Source organism: Eleutherodactylus coqui, chromosome 2 (genome assembly GCF_035609145.1).
Source record: "Eleutherodactylus coqui strain aEleCoq1 chromosome 2, aEleCoq1.hap1, whole genome shotgun sequence".
Taxonomy (NCBI): Eukaryota; Metazoa; Chordata; class Amphibia; order Anura; family Eleutherodactylidae; genus Eleutherodactylus; species Eleutherodactylus coqui.
In genome coordinates this window covers 185749483-185769577 of record NC_089838.1, presented here as the reverse complement: position 1 = coordinate 185769577, position 20095 = coordinate 185749483, and the positions used below count along the sequence as shown (strand labels likewise).

At 46.0% G+C, this 20095-nt stretch overlaps 1 protein-coding gene across 5 annotated transcripts in view; it reads right to left on the bottom strand.

Annotated features, from left to right (window-relative positions):
* The window catches only part of UPF2 (UPF2 regulator of nonsense mediated mRNA decay), a 51806-nt gene extending 34819 nt beyond the window's left edge, over positions 1 to 16987 (bottom strand). For 2 of the 5 annotated variants that reach the window (XM_066592047.1, XM_066592051.1), the window contains exons 1-5: positions 16909 to 16987; positions 13141 to 13487; positions 11457 to 12236; positions 9787 to 9947; positions 6687 to 6884 (exon numbers count right to left, since the gene is read on the bottom strand). In XM_066592047.1, the coding sequence (XP_066448144.1) occupies positions 6687 to 6884; positions 9787 to 9947; positions 11457 to 12236; positions 13141 to 13469 (1468 nt within the window). In that variant the 5' untranslated portion in view covers positions 13470 to 13487; positions 16909 to 16987. Of the gene's footprint in view, positions 1 to 6686; positions 6885 to 9786; positions 9948 to 11456; positions 12237 to 13140; positions 13488 to 15564; positions 16345 to 16372; positions 16660 to 16908 lie in introns of those variants that run through there. The other 3 variants (XM_066592048.1, XM_066592049.1, XM_066592050.1) reach the window with 3 other exon arrangements.
* Between the last annotated feature and the right edge of the window lie 3108 nt (positions 16988 to 20095).

Here is a 20095-nt window from a genome sequence, read left to right as displayed (position 1 = left end):
AGGCGTACCAGGACCTGTACCCTAAAAAATAAGCTCCAATTAGACTGTTCTCTCGCTACACGTTTCACCTCAAATATTGTGGATCCTCAGGAGAAAAAGAAGAGCAATATATGAAAGATAATAATGGATAAAGTCCTGATGTACATGATCCGGATCATAATCTTAGGGTGGTGACCCAGATTAATACAATACCAATACCCTTCTGATACCATAATTGAGAAAGGGAATCAGCCTCTTTAATAAGATAAGCCCCTCAGAGCGTTGATGCGGTACATGAGTATGTGTTAATTATCAACCCCTTTAGCACATAAACTGGCTGTTCCCATATAGAGGGGACTCAGTAAGTAAATGGGGTATTGCAAAACAGGGCGACCCAGCTCCGTGGACCATTCACCGTTAATAATGGCGGATAGTCAACACTTGCATGGGTCCCCTGAATGCTCCCCTGTTCTGTTAAGAAATGGTCTTCCCTTGTCCCATATGGAGATACTAGGGGAAGACTAGGAACCAACCCGTATGGGAGTCAGTCCAGAGTCTATTCAATAATCAATAGTAGAGGGAGAAGGGTTTCCCTGTATACAAGTGTCCCTAGTTCAAGGAAAATAAAAGGCATAGCCCGTGGCCTTAAAGGTAGGCCAGGGAATGAAGGGCAGGTCTGTAAAGCCCCATTTTTATAGTGCATCAGGTGACTTCCCCTAAGGTGGAGCAATACCTGTACCTCCCATTAGGTACGCCAACAATGCCATATGTTATGCCGATCGGACTGCATCGCCATATATGCTCAGTAGTGACAACCCCGATACTCGCTAATGCATAATCACCATTCCCCCGGCTGGTATTGGGGGCAGATCGCTGGGTCGCTCGTTCGCACCTCCTATATGTATTGCAGGGGTGTACATTCTTAAGAGCAGATATCCCAACCACCAATCCCCACTTCTGTGGGGTGGAGTCAGAAATCATGCCCTGCAGCATCCTCCAATAGTACCTGCTTGTGTCCGGGGATGCGCTTATTTGAACCAAGGAAGGAACGAAGTACGGTTCCCTGTTCATTAAAGATTGGTTGTTGGATGTGGATTGATACCATACTAGTATTCAACTCTACACCACAACCCTGTGCCTGTAGTATTTTACATTTATGGCCTATTCACAGGTTATTCTTGATTACCTGATAGGAGAGAGTCCCTGAGGTGGGAGCTCCACCTATTGCAAAAATGGGTCCCAATGATCTTCAATCGCCAAATCAAAGTCGTTACAAGAGCCTGCCATTTCCCATTGCAGTCAATTACGTGGTTTGAATTAGCAAATAGATCCGAAACCTGCTTTTCATAACTCCCCATATCAGGTGATATGCAGAACAATACCAAAAATAGGAATACCCTAGTTTAATCCCTTAATCACCAAGAATATAAGCCTGGTTTAAGGCCCATTTACACGGGCCGATGATCGCTCAAAGATCGCTCAAACGACAGTTTGAGTGACAGCTTTGAGCGATCATTTTGCATAAACTATTAAGTAGCTACTCAGCTGCTTAATAGGAATGAAGTTGCAAATGAAGCCTTCGCTGAACGCAATTAATAGCCGGAGGGCTCATATCTGCATTCAGATCCTTTGTTCTCCACAGGGAAACAATGCTATCAACACTCCCCGTGGAGAACTGCTGATAAGGCTGAACAACGATTTTTAGGTTGGACTGAATTTAACGATTAGCTAGCAGTACCCAAAAAGCGCACGATGGGTGCACATTTAGAGGCAACGATTATCGCTAAAACGATCGCCGATTAGCAATTTTTTAGCGATCATCGGCTGGTGTAAATGGGCCTTTAGATTGAACGATTATCGTTCAAAATAGGTCTTTTGAGCGATAATCGTTATGTGCATTCAGCGCAAGTTGATCACTCAAACGTTGAGAGATCAACTTGCGCTCCGAGCGGGGGGGTGCAGAAGACAAGCAGGGCCGCTTGTCTTCTGCATCCAGCTGTTCTCTGCTCAGAGCGCCCAGCTGTTCTACAGCTAAGCGCTCTGAGCAGGGTATGCAGAACACAGCTGGACCGCTGTGTTCTTCATACCCCGCCTGTCTTCAGGGAGCTGGATACAGCTGAAACAATAGTATCGGACGTATCCCGCTGTGAATCCCTGATAAGGCTAACTGTTCTCTTTTAGAATGCTGAAAGAGAACGATCAGCGATTCCTTAACGAAAACTGTCGATGTCAGTACAGTAACACACAACGATTATCGCTCAAAAGACGGCTTTGAGCGAAAATAATTGTGTCTAAATCAGCCTGTAAACGCACATCATTGATCCCCAGGGTGGGCAAGGAATGGGCTTGGAGGCACAGCCCACCCCGTACCTGGCAGGTGCCCGTTGTTAAAACCAGCTGTCATCCGCCTGCAATGACCATAATTGGAACCTGCTTAAAACCTTGCTGTTGTATCACTTCAGATGAGACAAACAATACTAACTGTAGCATCTAATCAGCAGGGGGAGGGCCTCCTCCACTGTACCATTGTCCTCTCACCAGGGGGTGCTAATGGGTTGTCTCCCTGCAGAATGAGTTGTGTACAATATAATGTATTGAAAGACTCTCTAAAGGCCCATTTACACGTAACTATTATCGCTCAAAATTCGTTCTAACGAACTTGAGTGTAAATGCAAAAAATAAATATTAATTAAAACTAATATTTAAATAATAAAAGCTAAAAATAAATTGTTCACAAGTCGTTAAAACGAAACAAAAAACTATCGCTGTCTCCTCATTTTGAGTAAAAGGTGAAGTGCTGAGCAAGTAGTGAAAAGCCCACAATGCAGTGGCAAACTCTGACTGTGTAAACACTGCATGAGCGCTAGCAACCTTAACAGTGACATCCACACTTCTGCAGTCGTTTACCGGACTGTCATCTCGTTTAAAAGGGCCATTAACCCCTTCATGATGCGGCTTTTTTCCATTCCCCCCCCCCCCTTAAAAAAAAATCATAACTCCTTTATTTATCCATCGACGTCGCTGTATGAGGGCTTGTTTTTTGCGGAACAAGTTGTATTTTTTAATGATGCTATTTAATGTACCATACAATGTACTGAAAACCCTTTAAAAATTCTAAGTGGAGAGAAACGAAAAAAGCCCCGACATTCTGCCATCTTTTAGTGCATCTTGTTTCTACGGCGCACAAACTGCAACAAAAACGACATGATAACTTTATTCTATGGGTCAGTACGATTGCTACGATACCAAACTTGTATCATTTTTTTTTTTTACTATACTACTCTTTTTTTTTTTTCAAAGACATTTCATTTTTTTCAATTATTTTCTGCGGTCATATTGTGTGCGCAATAACTTTTGATTTTTTCGTCGACGTAGTTCAGTGAGGGCTCATAAAAAATGTAGTTTCCGTTCGTTCCAATTCAGAATACATACGACTTTTTGATCGCTTTTTATTGCATTTTTTCTGGGAGACGAGTGACTGAAAAAGTGCATTTCTGGCGTTCTTTATTTATTTTATTTTTTTCGGATGACGTTCACCGTGCTGGGTAAAAAAAGCACTACTTTGATAGATCGGACTTTTACGGAAGCGGCGATACCAAATATGCATTTTTATTTTATTTAGACTTTTTAATTATAGATATGGCAAAAGGGGGGGGGGGTGATTTAAACTTTTATTCCTTTTTTTTTTTTTTTTACAATTAAAGAAAACTTTATTGCTCTTTTTTTAACTTTACTTTTAAGTCCCCCTGGGGACCTCTCTGCATGCATACCCCGACGTTCCAGGATGTAAATGAACGTCCTGGAGTCGGAAGGGGTTAATAGGTAAATTGGAAAAAAAAAAAGTGCCAGTTTTGAGAAGAACTTGCTTTTACGATGTGGTAATAATGACAAGCTAAGTTTATTTTGTCTGAGCAGGGGCTTGATTTTTTGTAAGGGAAACACAGTGGTTTCTATTAGTGAAGGAAAAAGTAGCTGTGTAGGAGAGCTTCTACCACTTATAACAATATCTTTATTGGCTAAAATACATACAGCTCACAGGTAAACGCTGAACGTGTTTCCGCCGACGATGGCCTTAGTTTCTATTAGTACCATTTTAAGGTACATGTGACTTTATTCAGTTTTTTTCTTTGACATGGGGTGTCCAAAGAAGCGCAGTTCTGGCACTGTGCATTTTTTCTTTCCACAGCGTTCATCATGTGGGATAAATAATGTGATATTTTAATAGAATAGTCTTACAGACATGGGGATATTAAAATAAATCACTTCGTTAGAGAGTTCCTTTTTACACATATTAATGGGTTTTTTAAATATGTTTAAAAACAAACAAACTAAGTATTAAAAAATATTTACACCCTCATAGGGGCATTCTGGGCCTTTACAACTGAAGACGTATGCTCCGGATAGGTCACCAGTAGCTGATTGATGGGGGTCCACCGATTGGGATCTCCGTTGATCAGATGGCCATCTCGCCAGCTGTCAGTGCAGCAAGGCTGAATATCGTCATCAGTGGTCAGGGAAGGAAGCGTACTAGTCCACTTCACTCCAATGGAAATTAATGGGAGCGCTGCTCCTTAACACACTTCTTGCTTCTAATTATGATCATTACGGTCTTGATGTCATTCACCGTGTGGGATAAAATAGTGAACATTTTAATAGTTTGGACTTTTATAAACACGGAGATACCAAATGCGTGTGTTTTTTTCATGGTTTACATTTGGGAGTGGGGAGGGGAATTAGAAAAGTGTTTTTGTTTAATTTTTTTTTTTTACTTTAAGTTTTATTAAATCTTTTTCTTTTCTTTTAGTTCGCATAAGGAACTTGAAGTTGCAATTACTTGATCACAAATACTTGCTTGTACTTCAGTATTGCAGTACAGTCATTTTCCATCTTGCCTATTAAGCCCCTCGACGGGGATAGGCATCCATGCCTGACAATCCTGGGAGCCTTCACTAAGCTCCAGGCCGTCATGCTAATTGACTGGCACTCTGCGATTGCATCCCAATCACTGCAGTTGCTGGCGGCTGTCATCTGTCAAAAGCACCCGGCAGCCGCCTGTGTGGAGCGAACTCTGCTCCAAAGCCTGCTCCATACACGCAATTGCAACTCATTATGTACAGCTAAGTGAAGGGTCTGGAATTGCTTAAAGAAACAGGTAATTGCTAAAGAAAGCTTGTGGTTGTCAATGTTGCAGTGTATTTCCTGCTCACTGCAATAACAGAACTGATGCAATTAATCACTGCTGCCAACAGTTCAGCAGCAAAACCGCAGGTTAGAATTACAGTACAGATACAGCAGAAAATCCGCAGCTTTTTTTCCCTCTATGTGTGAATAGGATTTGCTTTAAGCCCATTCACTTTCATAGTAAATGTTTCCACTGATGCTCTTCTGCAAGATGTGAACACACCATTATGGTGTATTTACACAGGCGAGTGCGTTAATAGTCCAAGAAACCCGGACCAATATCTTACTTGTAAATGCACGTTTTTTTTAATGCGAGTGTGAAGTGTTAACAAGAAAAATGCATCGCATTGCCGCACTTGCAATTTTTTACTAGTGAAAAATCGCATGTTGTTCCAATAGTTAAAAAGAAAAAATATATATATATTGTATTGCATTTATATTTACATGCAAGTGTGATGTGAACTTTTTTTTGCTCCCATAAAGAATAATGGAGAATTCTTAAACAGGACATATCGCCTAAAAATGGGACTTGCTGTGAGGGAAAATTCACCCATGAAACTACACCCATTTTATGGGTTGTTTTCACATGCAATGTCTGTGTGCTGCATGTAAATACACCCTTAGGGCGCCCACCCACTGGCGATTTTTTTTCCCTGCGAAATTCGCAGCATTTTTTTCTCTGCAGGGGTCTATGGGACTTGTAATGTTAAAATCGCGATCGCGCAAAATCGCAATTTATTGTGATAAATTGCGATTTTGCGCGATCGCGATTTTAACATTACAAGTCCCATAGACCCCTGCAGAGAAAAAAAGGCTGCGAATTTCGCAGGGAAAAAAAAAAATCGCCAGTGGGTGGGCGCCCTTAGGGCGCATTCAGACGACCGTATATCGGCTGGGTTTTCACACCCAGCTGATATACGACATCTCTCTCTGCAGGGGGAGGAGGCTGGAAGAGCCAGGAGCAGTGCTCTGAGCTCCCACCCCCTCTCCACTATTTGCAATGAGAGGAGGTGGAACAGGGGTGGGGCTAAGTTCCAGGAATTAGCTCCGCCCCGTCCTGCCTCTCCTCATTGAAAATAGTGCAGGGGGGTGGAGAGGAGGCAGGAGCTCAGAGCACTGCTCCCAGCTCTTCCAGCCTCCTGCCCCTGCAGAGAGAGACGCCATATATCGGCCGGCGTGAATGCCTGGCCGATATACGGTCGTCTGAATGCACTAAGCCAGTGTTAAAATAACTTAAAATATGCCATAAATGGCCAAATGTTTTATGGACATCAACAGTTGATGGATATTTGAAATAATTCACAACACGATTGCTGCACTAGAGCCCCAGCGGTTCAATCCATCCCCATCAGTAAAAACTGTTCAGTATTTAGAGCTTTTGACTGCATTCAAATCTGTATTATAAAAAAGTATAAGACATGTTATGCATGCAGATCATGCGGTTATAATGTGCCTGGTAAGTACAAAATACTGCCCCAACTATTGCCTCCTTATAGTCTAGCACTGCTGCCGTCACACGGATGTACCTTTTAACTCGTCCTTGCCACTGTCCTTAGCCTGGCTACTTTTCTCATTATCCTTAAACAAAATAGCAGGGACAAAAGCTTTCAAATCAATCATGTTTTCATAGAAGTTTCGGGCATCCTCATCTTCCCAGATGCCTCCTTCTAAATCATAGTCACCAGGCTTCCCAGGTGTGAATATGTCAATGCCAGGTCCATGCTCTGCAAAACAGGGTAACATAAAAAGGTACAAAGTATTAATAGTGAAAGACACAGAATAATAGGTTTTGACTACTCGATAGGAAATCACATCACAAACCACAGACTTTGTTAGCTGCGCTTAGTTTACATCACCTGTCCAAAGATTTAAAGTGTACCTGACTTTTCAGAATAAGCTGCTGTGTGTACATGAGGAATAACGCTATATCAAGCCAATATATGGCTTGTAGCCTGCATTTTTTACCATTTTTCCTGTGTAGTCTACATCTATAATTTTCATTTCTCTCCAAGATGATAGGAGACTGCTGTTATGAGGTCTTCTATACACTCTACATCAGGGGTGTCAAACTCATTTTCACCGAGGGCCACATCAGGCTTATGGTGACCTTCAAAGGGCCGATTGTAAGGCCGCCTGCAGACGGCCGGGTCGGATCCCGCTGTGAGAATTCTCGCAGTGGGACCTGACCCGAGCCCCTGCAGGAACCAGCACGGTACTTACCTGCTCCCGCGGCTCCAGCTCTGTGATGTGCCGGCTGCCCCGCACAATAATAGAGCACGCCACAATTTGCTTTCCGTGCGAGATTTCGCACAGACAAATCGCAGCCGTCTGCCTAGGATTGCGTTTTCTAAGGCAATCCTATGGCAGCTTCCACAGGCAGAAATTCTGCGGGAAATCCCGCTGCGGAGTTTCCGCCCGTGTGCAGGGGACCTAAGACAGTACAGTAAGGGCTCGTTCACACAAGCGTATTTGCATACATAATATGCAGTGAATAGAAGCCACTGATTTCAATGAGTTCATTCACATGATGTATTTTTTCACACAGCATGACCTATTTTGTTGCGTACTACGCACCCCAATAGGCCATTGAAGTGAATGTGCAGGAAACCTATGTATTCACTGCGTATTTGCACACCATTTCAATGGGCCCATCTGCATTCCTTTTTACGTACGCAAATATACAGGCATAAGCGATTTTCGATTACGCAAATACGTGTATTTGTGCGACTGAAATACAATTACACCCGTGTGAACGAGCCCCAATAGTGACCCTGATAGTGGCCACAGTAAAAATAACAACCCCCACAGTGGCCCAATTAGTAATATTAACCCCCATAGCAACGTTATAAGCCCCCGCCCCCAATAATAAGCAGCCCCCGCCCCCAATAATAAGCAGCCCCCGCCCCCAATAATAAGCAGCCCCCGCCCCCAATAATAAGCAGCCCCCGCCCCCAGTAATAAGCAGCCCCCGCCCCCAGTAATAAGCAGCCCCCGCCCCCAGTAATAAGCAGCCCCCGCCCCCAGTAATAAGCAGCCCCACCCCCCAGTAATAAGCAGCCCCACCCCCCAGTAATAAGCAGCCCCACCCCCCAGTAATAAGCAGCCCCACCCCTCAGTAATAAGCAGCCCCACCCCTCAGTAATAAGCAGCCCCACCCCTCAGTAATAAGCAGCCCCACCCCCCAGTAATAAGCAGCCCCACCCTCCAGTAATAAGCAGCCCCACCCCTCAGTAATAAGCAGCCCCACCCCTCAGTAATAAGCAGCCCCACCCCTCAGTAATAAGCAGCCCCACCCCTCAGTAATAAACATCCCCCCCAACCCATATACTTACCTCTTCCTTCCTGTCAGCGTCGCTCCCTCTCTGCTTGCCCTGAGCCCGGATGCACACTGACGTCACTGTGTAGCCCGACACGCTTCCTCCCCGATTCCTCTCCTGCGGAACTGATGAGCAGGGCACTCAGGGGAGGAGGATCCTGGCTGCACACTGACGTCAGTGTGCGCCGGGATCAGCGGTAACAGCGCGATTACCAGCGGGGAACTGCGGCCCCCCAGCTGGTAATTGCTTCAGTGGTGAGTGGCGTTGGCACGCCGCGGGCCACAACATGAGGCAGCGGGCCGGATTCGGCCTGCAGGCCTTGTGTTTGACACATGTGCTCTACATGGAGAAAAGAACAGATTCTGCTCCCTAACTCTCTATAGCACACACAGACATATCAACATGTAAGGCAGCGTACTGAGAAGTGTAGATATGATTTCAGGAGCTGCTACTCCCCATCATGTTTCTGTGCCTTCTCCAGCAGCTGACTTTAGCCTGTGCTTCATTCACAAACAACATCATACAATTTATTAAGCAATCACAAGGCCTGGGGGCCTATAATTTACATCACATCTGCAATGATTAATTGCAAAATACTGCTACTAAGTAATGCAAGTATATCAAGGAACTGCACATAAATCAATCATTAATATGAAAGTTTCTACCACAAAAATCACAAATTTAAAATGGATGCTGCAATTCTGAATAGATTACCATTGAGCAAGTACCATCTGTCCTGCTCAACTAATCTTTCTTTAATGACCTTCAGAAACAGAATTCAAGATAGCCAAAGTACTTGAAGGGCTGCTGATCATGTTCCTTTGGTCTGGGAGACCCATCTCTGCCATGTAACACACTTAGGAAATAATAAAGTTTATGTGCGGGCAAAAATCGCCACAGATAAGCATGTGATTAATTGTTGGTACTAAAGGGTGGTCTCACACCTGCATCTGTCATAGATGCGGCTGAAAATAACGGGAGAAAAAAAACGGCCAGCTGGGTGGAAAGCAGGCAGACCCCATTATGGTCAATAGGATTCGCCCGGAAGCAATCGGCCGTGGGGATCACCTTTTCTGCTCCTCGAATGTAACAGGAAAGCGGAATCCCCAGCGCAGATGTGAGACCACCATAATAAACAGATACAAAATGGGGAACATAGCAATACAATTCTTCAAAGCGTTGCACAACTTCATTGTGCTCCTCTATACTCAACTTCAATGGCACCCGTCCAGTTACAAGTGAAAATACAAAGCAGAACATATGTATGGTCCTTTTTGCCCCCTTCCCAGATATATACGTGATAAAATACCTTCTGGCATGGGTTTGTCTTGAGGAAGTTCAGGCATATTTTCATCTAGAAGATCAGCAAGAGATTGTGAATTGGCCAATAACTTCTGATAAGATGTTGCAAATTCCTCATATTGCTTGTGTCTGTCTTCACTCAACTCTCCCTTTGTGTGAAGGATACGCCTGCCAAATAAAGACAAACCTGCATTATTAATGAACATAACTAGAAATACTGGGAGAGAAAAGCGAATACTTAAACACTAGTTTGGGATACTTAAAGTTATCCGTGGCACCCGTCCAGATTTTATCTTAAATGCTCAGCTATTTCAGGCAGTCTCACTGAAATGAATGGAGCTATAGTGTGCATGTGTGACCGCTTCATTCATTCAGGGACACTAGGGACGCCATGTTCTTGTGACAGGTTGGAGTCCAATCACTGGGACCCCCACCAACCAAATATTACCTATTCTATGCATAAGTGCTAATGGGGTTTTGTCATAAAAAAAAAAATCCAATACTTACCTATTCCTCCCCAGGCTGCCTTCCTCAAGCATCTTCTCCTCGCCGATCTTCTCCAGTTCCCTGGGTCACCTCACCTCCAGCTGTCCTTCTTGTTATGATGTGTCCATTCTCTACATTCTTCTTCCAGCAGTGTAGGTTATGTCACTAGTGAGCAAGGAATGCCGAGCTATTACTGAGACTCCGCACGCATGTGCGCTGTCTCACCGCGAGCGTTCACATACTATTGTAGAGAGACAGTGGGCATGCGCAGTCTTGGGAATAGCTCGGCACTCCCTGCTAGGCTGTGAACACTACGTCACTAGTGATGTAGCATACATTGCCCTGCAGGAAGGAGACTGCAGAGAATGTACGCTTCGTCGCCAGAAGAAGAATCGGCCGGCTGAAGGTGAGGTGACCCGGGAGGACTGCAGGAGCAAGGAGTAGATGTAGTAAGTAGGCTGACAGGAAAGGAATAGGCAAGTATAGAATTTTTGTTTTCTAATGACAAAACCCATTTAAGTTTTTTTTTTTTGTGGGACTAGACTTTTAAAATGGACTTTCTATTGATAAGCTATCCTTAGGATAAGTCACCAATGTATGACCAGTGTAGGCCCCACCGCAGGACAGCTACCAAGTAACAGAACAAAAGAGCTGATGAAGAATCAACAAAAGACTCAAGATTAGAGATGAGCGAGTATACTCGCTAAGGCACTTTACTCGAGTGAGTAGTGCCTTAGCCGAGTATCTCCCCGCTCGTCTCTAAAGATTCGGGGGCCGCCGCAGGTGACAGGTGAGTTGCGGCGGGGAGTAGGGGGAAGAGAGATCTCCCCTCTGTTCCTCCCCGCTCTCCCCGCCCCCCGAATCTGTAGAGGCGAGCGGGGAGATACTCAGCTAAGGCACTACTCGCTCGAGTAAAGTGCCTTAGCGAGTATACTCGCTCATCTCTACTCAAGATCCTTCAAGCTAAACGTTATCACACGTTGTTGATTTGCTGCAGATTTTGGTACACATCTGCAGCAGATTTAACCCCTTCAATTTGAATTTAATTGAAAGGTTAAAATCTGCTGCAGATCTGCCCAGAATCAGCGATGTGTGAACACATCCTACAACATCCTTGCTAGAAAAGCTGTTTAAAACTTACAAAAAGCCCAAAAGCAACATCATGACTTCCCAGATGTATCCCCATCTCACCTATTCTGCCGCTCTATGTTCTGCAGCTCTCGGTGGTCCCTCTTTAGGTGCTTTGTTAGAGATGTGAAGTATTCCTTCAGCAAGTTCTGAAAAGGCTGCTGCTTCTCCGGACTAATAATCTCACTAGGTGGGAAATTTAGATTAAATTTTTCAGATGCACATTTCACTTTTCTTGGAACCAAACCAGCAATGTCATCACCACAATGACGACAAAAGCTTATAACTACAGAAACATGAGTGTGAGACTCCCGATCCGCACTGATGATGTTTTTCAGCTGTTCATAGATCAATGAAAGACCTTCTTTGTCAGTGAAAATGCCAATTATAGTTAGTTCAGCAATGAAGCGCAAATCTGTTCTCAGTTTAGTAATGTTGGGGGTTTTATCTTCTTTGCGGGCTTCAAAGTGCTTCTTCCAAACCTGAAGCAGAGACTGCGCAAAATCAGCGTATCGCTGATGGAAGAGAGAACACAAGTGCACGGCACAGTTGACATCAGAGATTTTTAGCTTCGCTTCTACTATTGAAGCTGCGGCTTCTGCAATGTACTTGCTTAAGTTAAGGCCATTAAAATCATGGGACAAAGAATCTCTCTGCTGCTCAGTTATGGTTTTAAGCTTCTTCACAAAGGCAGTGTTTTTCTTGAGACTAGAATCTAGCCTGCTGAAAAAGTGTTCTTCAGGACGATGCTCAGAAGCATTTTGATTTTTGCTACGGAGTTCTTTTCTGGCCTGGTGTCTCTCCCAGGCTTCCTGGTGCAGCTGATGTGCTTCTTCTTTCTCCCTGCACAAAAGACAGAAAAATAAAAGTTCATTTAGTTTACTTTAAAGTTAAAAAAAGGAAAACTGTTGACACTTGATGGGCATAGTCCCTTTCTCCAATGTGCCGTGTCAGAAAAAAATTCTAGTGTTCATTGGTCGGTACCCAAGGATCCTTTTATGTGGGCAGAATTCCCAGCCCAATGTACTGAGCACCAACTGTCTAGCACGTTGATTGGTGCTCGCTTACTTTTCATTTACACGGGTCGAGAATTGTGTATTTCTTTTAAATGGGCTCATACACATGAGCAATGTTCTCCCACATTGCACTGCTATGCGATGCGGGAAACAAATTGCGGCAAGTTCTATATTCCTGCATGCTCTCAGATTGCAGCACCTATTGTTTTCAATGGGGCTGGCGGCATTGCTGCTCCACATCCTAGGTGCACGTGATACAATGTGGAAAAACTTTGTGATCCTCTGCCGCGGCTGTCAGCTGCGGCGAGGGATCGCTTCTTGTCTGAAGTGATGCAAGGCGGTTTTGACATAAAAATACCAAGCATTCACAGGTAATTCACACATTGGCGAGCTCATATATTGGGCCGTAATTCACGGCCCGATATCACGCTCACCCATGTGAAGTTAGCTGTACAGCTCTCCCCGTTCACACAAGGAGATATATATCTGATCAGTGAACATTTGCTGAAAATCCATGATCAGCCCACAATCAGCATTTGCTCATTTACCAGCTAGTCATTGGTCGCTTTAACATGACCAGATGATTGGACGGTTGTATTTCAGATTGTGTAAAAGGTCCTTAAATCTTCCAAAGAACACATGACTGAAAGCATGTACAGGACTACGTTGCCCATGACACACATGAACTACAAGATATTTAATACATCTGAAGACACAAAGAAGGTGCTTACTTTATTAGGGCAGCAGCCTCTTCTTGGTGACTCAGTTCTTCTTCCCGCTTTTTTCTGTCCTCCTCTTGAGCACGTTTTTCCTCCTCTACAGTTTTCCCCGAATCCTCCTCCTTCTTCTTAGCATCCTTGTCCTCCTTCTTGCGTTTTTCCTCTTCAGTTTTTTTCTTCTTCTCTTCTGTGCTCCTTGATGGGTCTTTCTTACTTCCTACCTTTATCTCATCTTTAGGGCGCTCTCTGCCCCCTGCTACACGTTTATCAGAAGAGTCTTTCGAAATACCTGCAGAATCTCTATCTTCCATGTTTGATGGATTCTTACGTTCTGCTGGCATTATCTATCTGAGGCAAACCTTGTAACAAAAAGTGGAAGAGAACAAATTAGAGATGGAGTAGATTTCTCTGGCAATAATAGCAAAGTAAACATCCCAAAAAACATGTAATATTCACACTATACATAGGAGCGTATGATGCTCAGAGTTCGGGTCAAGAGACGCGCAGTCAGACCGGGACACATTCCATATTTCGTAGGTAAAACAGAAGCGAAATACGGCAGTGCAGTTAGCCCCTTACATCCGAGGTTCTCAGGCACAACTGGCATTGGACAGCACCCTGTGACCACAATAAGACATGCTGGGGTTTACACACACACACACACACACACACACGACTAGCCCAACTCGCTATAATGGGTCCGTGTGAATGTGCCCTTGCAGCAAAGAACCCCCTTCTATGTTGGTGTAGAAACCTTCTTTCCTCTAGACGCAGATGGCGCTCCCTTGTTACAGTCACAGTCCTGGGTATAAATAGATGATGGAAGAGATCTCCGCATTGTCCCCTAGTATATTTATACACAGTTATTAGGTCGCCTCTCAGACATCTTTTTTTCTAAAATAGACACCAATTTTGATAACCTCTCTGGGTATTGTAGTCCGCCTATTCCATTTATTACTTTAGTTGCCCGCCTTTGTACCCGCTCAAGCTCTGATACGTCCTTCTTGAGTACCGGTGACCAAAACTGTACCCAATATTCCGGTAAAGTGTATCTAGGCCTCTTGATGCACCCCATGATCTGCCTCATCCAGGAACACTCCTATGTATCCCAACGAGAAGCTGTGATGAAATGTGAAATCTCAGCCACACACATATACTACGGCCAATTTCATAGGAAGCAAACATGCAGCATTATTCTGTCAAACGGATAGAAACCTTAACAAACCCCGACAGACCGGTATAGCTCATAGGGATCAGTGGATGCATCCATCAGTGTTACACATGTAGTTATAAGACTTGACAATGGGTTTGCTTTTATCTTTATGATGGATGTTGAAGGTGTTTTCTGAGACTTTTAAATAACGGTCTGGGGAAGCTCCCACTGTAGAGCAGAGGGGTGGGGGGTGAGCTTCCCTCTGTAGAGTAGAGGGGTGGGGGGTGAGCTCCCCTCTGTAGAGTAGAGGGGTGGGGGGGTGAGCTCCCCTCTGTAGAGTAGAGGGGTGGGGTGGGGGGGTGAGCTCCCCTCTGTAGAGTAGAGGGGTGGGGGGGGGGGTGAGCTCCCCTCTGTAGAGTAGAGGGGTGGGGGGGGTGAGCTCCCCTCTGTAGAGTAGAGGGGTGGGGGGGGGGGGTGAGCTCCCCTCTGTAGAGTAGAGGGGTGGGGGGGTGAACTCCCCTCTGTAGAGTAGGGGGGGTGGGGGGGGATAGCTCTCCTCTGTAGAGTAGGGGGGTGGGGGGTGAGCTCCCCTCTGTAGAGTAGGGGGGTGGGGTGGGTGAGCTCCCCTCTGTAGAGTAGGGGGGTGGGGGGGGGGTGAGCTCCCCTCTGTAGAGTAGGGGGGTGGGGGGGTGAGCTCCCCTCTGTAGAGTAGGGGGGTGGGCTCCCCTCTGTAGAGTAGGGGGTGGGGGGGGTGAGCTCCCCTCTGTAGAGTAGGGGGGGTGGGGGGTGAGCTCCCCTCTGTAGAGTAGGGGGTGAGCTCCCCTCTGTAGAGTAGGGGTAAACATGCTGTAACTCACATCAAACACACATAAAAGAAATGTTTGCCACCAACAGCAACATTCTAGCTTCTGACATTCCCAGCCGGCCGGCTGAGCTGGATCCAGGGATCTCACACGACTCCATCACTAACTACCACTATCCTTAAGGATAACTGGGAAACCCCTCAGGGGCCTGAATTACCCCTCCCTGGACACGTATAAGGGCTCATTTACATGGGCAACGTAATGTCAGAGTTTGGAACTGACAGAACTCGGACCCGTTAAGGCTAACGGGTGGTTTCCTGTGTATGACTATTCCTAGATCAATAGTCCGTGAAAAGAGAAGAAAAAAGTCACAGCAGGTCCTATTATGGTGTGATTGGTGGACAATAGCCCATTCAAAGCAAAGGGTGCGTTACAAAAAAAAAATAAATATATATATATATATATATGGAATGCACTTACAGGACGGGTTCTGTTTTTATTTTACACACCCACTGACTTCAACGGAGTCTTAAAGGGGTATTCCAGCCTTTTTGAACAGATGATATCCTCTGGATGGGTGGGATCCCAAGCGGCGGACCCCCACCTATCAGCTGATTCTCCGACCTGCTGTTAGTGCAGTGTGCCAGACATAGTCATTAGTAGTAACGGGAGCGCCGGCTTCATAACCCATTGATATCAATAGGAGTGCCGCCCTCCTCCTACGGTCACTGCCCCCCTGCACACACCGCCCATAACGCTCAGTGATTGGGGAGTGGGCCGGAGGTCCTTCATAGAACTGCCCGTTTATACAGACACACCTTGTTTTGATGCCTTATGTCCGCATGACCCTAATGATGAACCAATAATCATTCAGACCCTGCAGACTTTACACTTAGGGTGAATGCCCCCGGACGTAATCGCTATGCGTTTCCCGCTGCGGAAAAACGCACATGAATTCCGCAGCTATGAGGTTCTATAGCTTTTATGCCCGTCAACGCTCACATGCGGAATTCTACCGCAGATTTCCGCAGTGAGAAAAAAAAATTGCGGCATGTTCTATTTTCCGCAGATTTACGCCGCGGGAGGTCTCCATTAATAGAGCAATAACGGAGACCGTGGAGATCCGTGATCGACCGCAGGCGCTTTGTTGTTTTTAATCACAGTACTCCCGCGTCGCTCGTGGGTGTGAGACCTTAGTGTTCAGATTCCTGCGAATCGGCGACGATCTGAATGATAATCGTTCAGTGTAAAAGAGCAGCAGGAAGTGTAAGAGAAGAGCGCCACTCACTGGTTTCATGGGGAATAAAGCCGCCGTTCCCACTTCCTGATCACTGATGTCGTCCGGCCTCGTGGACGATCAGCGGATGGATGGGGGCCGGCCGCTAGGACCCTTCATCCATCATCTACTGAGGACTGACCTACAGGAGGCATCCGCTCACAAACGCTACAAACACCCTTTAAGTATCACTTGGGCCAACTTCCTTTTTTTCCCCAGGCACATAAAAAAAACGGGTCTGCAGTCAGCTGCTCACTGATGAGAGCCGCACTGGCCGTGTGAACGCGGTCCATGAGCGGCCAGCTGCTGCGGGGACCAGTGACAGCAGCACACAGCCCCCAGACCGGCCGTTACTAACCGCTAGCGCTGCAGCCCAGTCCCCATGTCAGAGCCCCGCACCGTCACACCCCCGGGCGCCAGCCCATGTGCGGCCCAGGAGGTGACCGGACAGCACAGGCGCGTCCCCCGTGTGCGGGGCGACCCGGTGAGACAGGCGGGGCCGGCAGTACCGGCCGCAGCGGGAGGACAGCAGCCGCAGAGACCTTTACCTTACAATTTGTAAACAGTCCGTTCCTAGCACGACTCCAGCAGCAGGACCCCGCCACTCGGCTGCCCGAACCGCGCCTGTCAGCAGTCACCACACCGACACGGAACGCCACAAACGAATAACCGATTAGGGAACGTCGGCTGTCCATAAGTAGTGGAGTAAAATGCTTACGTATCTGTAGAAGAAAACATATGCGTTTATTATTTGCATGGTTATCCACCGGCAGTAATATAGACAGCTACACGAAGGACCCCTGCCTGCTGGGCTGTATGTGCGCAGGCGCAGACTGAGAGGCGGAAGTGTGTGCGGTGCGGACTAGTAACGGCTGCGGCGTCACACAACAAGCCTGGATATGGAGGCGCCTGAGCAAATGTGTCCTCCTGAGGGAGGCGGACGGCCTGTACGAGCGGCCTACTGCCTGTATAAGCCTGTGCTCGCAGTCTGTGGTAACCCCGCAGTCGCTATAGGAGTATATACTGCTTTACGGCTGCTGCACACGGGGGCAGTTTGTGGCCATAAAGGCTCATGTGAAAAAAAACACCAGCTATTTATTTTTTATTAAATGGGTTGTCCGTGTTAAAGACACTACTGTCACCGGGTCCCCATACATGAAACCCAACAGGCACCGCCCCCTGTCCTCCTCCGGTCTACCTGTGGTGGCACTGCATGCTGAGCCCGTCTACACACAAGCTGCAACAGCCAATGACAGCTCAGCAATAATAGCCGGGCGCTGTCATTGGCTGCTGCAGCTTGTTTACGGATGTCACAGCTGCCAGTAGACAGCGGAGGATGAGAGGCAAGGAACTGCTGTTTTCTTTATTCTAACACATGGGGGACCCGGTAACAGCGGTGTCTTTAAAGGGGTTCTGTCATAAGAACAAAAAATTCTTTACTCACCTATTCCTCTCCCATCAGTCTTCTTCCCACATCTTCTCGCTGACCTCCTGGCTCCTCCAGATCCCGGGTCACCTCACCTCCAGCCGGACAATTCTTCTTTCGGTGACAAAGTGTCCATTCTCTGCAGTCTCCTTCCTGCAGGGCACTATACTCTCACAGCCTAACAGGGAGTGCAGAGCTGTTGCAGAGACTGCGCATGCGCACTGTCCCTCTGCAGTAGTATGTGAACACTCGCGGTGAGACAGTGCGCATGTGCAGTCTCGGTAATAGCTCCTTCCTAGGCAGCGAACGCTACGTCACTAGTGACAAACTACACTGACCTGCAGGAAGTAGAATGCAGAGAATGAGCGCATCATAACAAGAAGAAGGGGATCCGGATGGATGGAGGTGAGGTAACCCAGAGGACTGAAAAAGATGCGGTAAGAAGACTGACGGGGGAGGAATAGGTGAGTATTGATTTTTGTTTCTAATGACAGACCCCCTTTAAGGGCTCCTTCCCATGAGCATGATTTCACTGCACAAACACATCGGAGTCCATGAAAGTACATTGATTTCCATTGAACCATTCACATTAGCGTGTATACCTTGTGTGTGATACGAGGCGTGTTCAGTTCCTGCATGCAGCCCTATTGTTTTCTATGGGTAATGTATTAAATGCAAAACATTGCATATGGCCAGTGTGGCAATAACATCGCTGCTATGAGAAATAAATGAAAAGAAAGACACATTGCAAATGACAGCGTGCGTGAGATACACCTATGTGCAGTGCACAATCCTGGCGATAGCCACCTCCAATTGCAATAACATGCTGCATGATGCACAGAGCATTTTACCCGTACGGCCGTGGGAATGAGCCCATAGACAACCTCTTTAACCAATACATGTTTGGGGCTTTTGGGTTGTGTATTGTTTCTTACATGTTTCTTTCTAGAATACATTCATTTAGAGTCCTTTTACACCATACAATTGTCGGGCGTTTACACGTCCAGTGGTCGTATCAACGATTAGCACTCCTATGCTTTCCCACAGGAACGATAATGGTTAACAGTGAAAAGCTTTCCAACTTGAAAATAGATACCGTATATACTCGAGTATAAGCCGACTTTTTCAGCACATTTTTTTTGCTAAAAAAGCCCCCCTCGGCTTATATTCGAGTGCAGGTCCATGCACCATTGATTTCAACTGGGCCACCGCTGCCGGAGGCCCCATTAAAAGCAACAGGCTGCGTGCATTGACTTTTAAGAAGGGCTTTAAATATAAGCCCTTCCCTGAAAATTATCTCTAACATGTAAAAAATAAATATCTCTCCGCCGCTGTCAGGGCTCAGGCGCGTCCAGCTGCCTGGTCCTTGAATTCGATGAATGACCCAGCACTGCCTGTGATTGGCTGAGCGCTGTGACCAATCACAGGCAGCGCTCAGCTGTCATTCAATGAATGGCTGAGCGCTGCCCGTGATTGGCTGATCGCCCAGCCAATCAGATACAGCCCTTTCAGCAGGCACGGATTTTAAATCCCTGCCCGCTGAAAGAACTTCACTGCACTGCCGGAGGATCAAGCGGCTAGATGCTCCCGAGCCCCTGAAAGAGGCGGAGAGGTGAGTATTTGTTTTATTTTTTACATATGTTAGAGCTGATTTTCAGGCCTTCCCCAAAAATCACTGCGCACAGCCCGTTGCTTTCAATGGGTCCGCAGAAGCAGCGGCGGCCCCATTGAAAGCAGTGGTGCACAGACCTCACTTGAGTATAAACCCATCCTAGGCTTATACTCGAGTCAATAAGTTTTCCCAGTTTTGGGGGGTAAAATTTGGTGCCTCGGCTTATATTCGAGTATATATACGGTATTTCTTAATCATTTCTTCATGGAAGAAATGAAAATGATGCGGATCCGCAGCAAACACCATCCATAGCATGCTTGGGAAATCAATTATTACTGCATACGAGCGAAAATCAATTGTGGTTTCCGTTCATGGAGGAAAAATCGCAGTAGGCTCTATTTTCGTGCAGATGGCTTCTATTGAAATTTTTTTCTTGAGTTTTTATTTTTTAACCCCTTGAAGTCTCAGCCAGTATTGACCTTATGGACATAGCCCAGTTTTTCAATCCTGATGTGCCACTTTATGTGCCAGTTACTTTGGAATCCTTTACTCATCTAAGTGATTCTGTGACTTATTTCATGGCACGTTGTACTTTAGATTAGTGGCAAATTTGGCCAATATGTTTTGCATTTAAAAAAATCCTAAATTTACACTAAATGTTGATAAATTCATAATTTTCAGACTTTGAATTATTTTG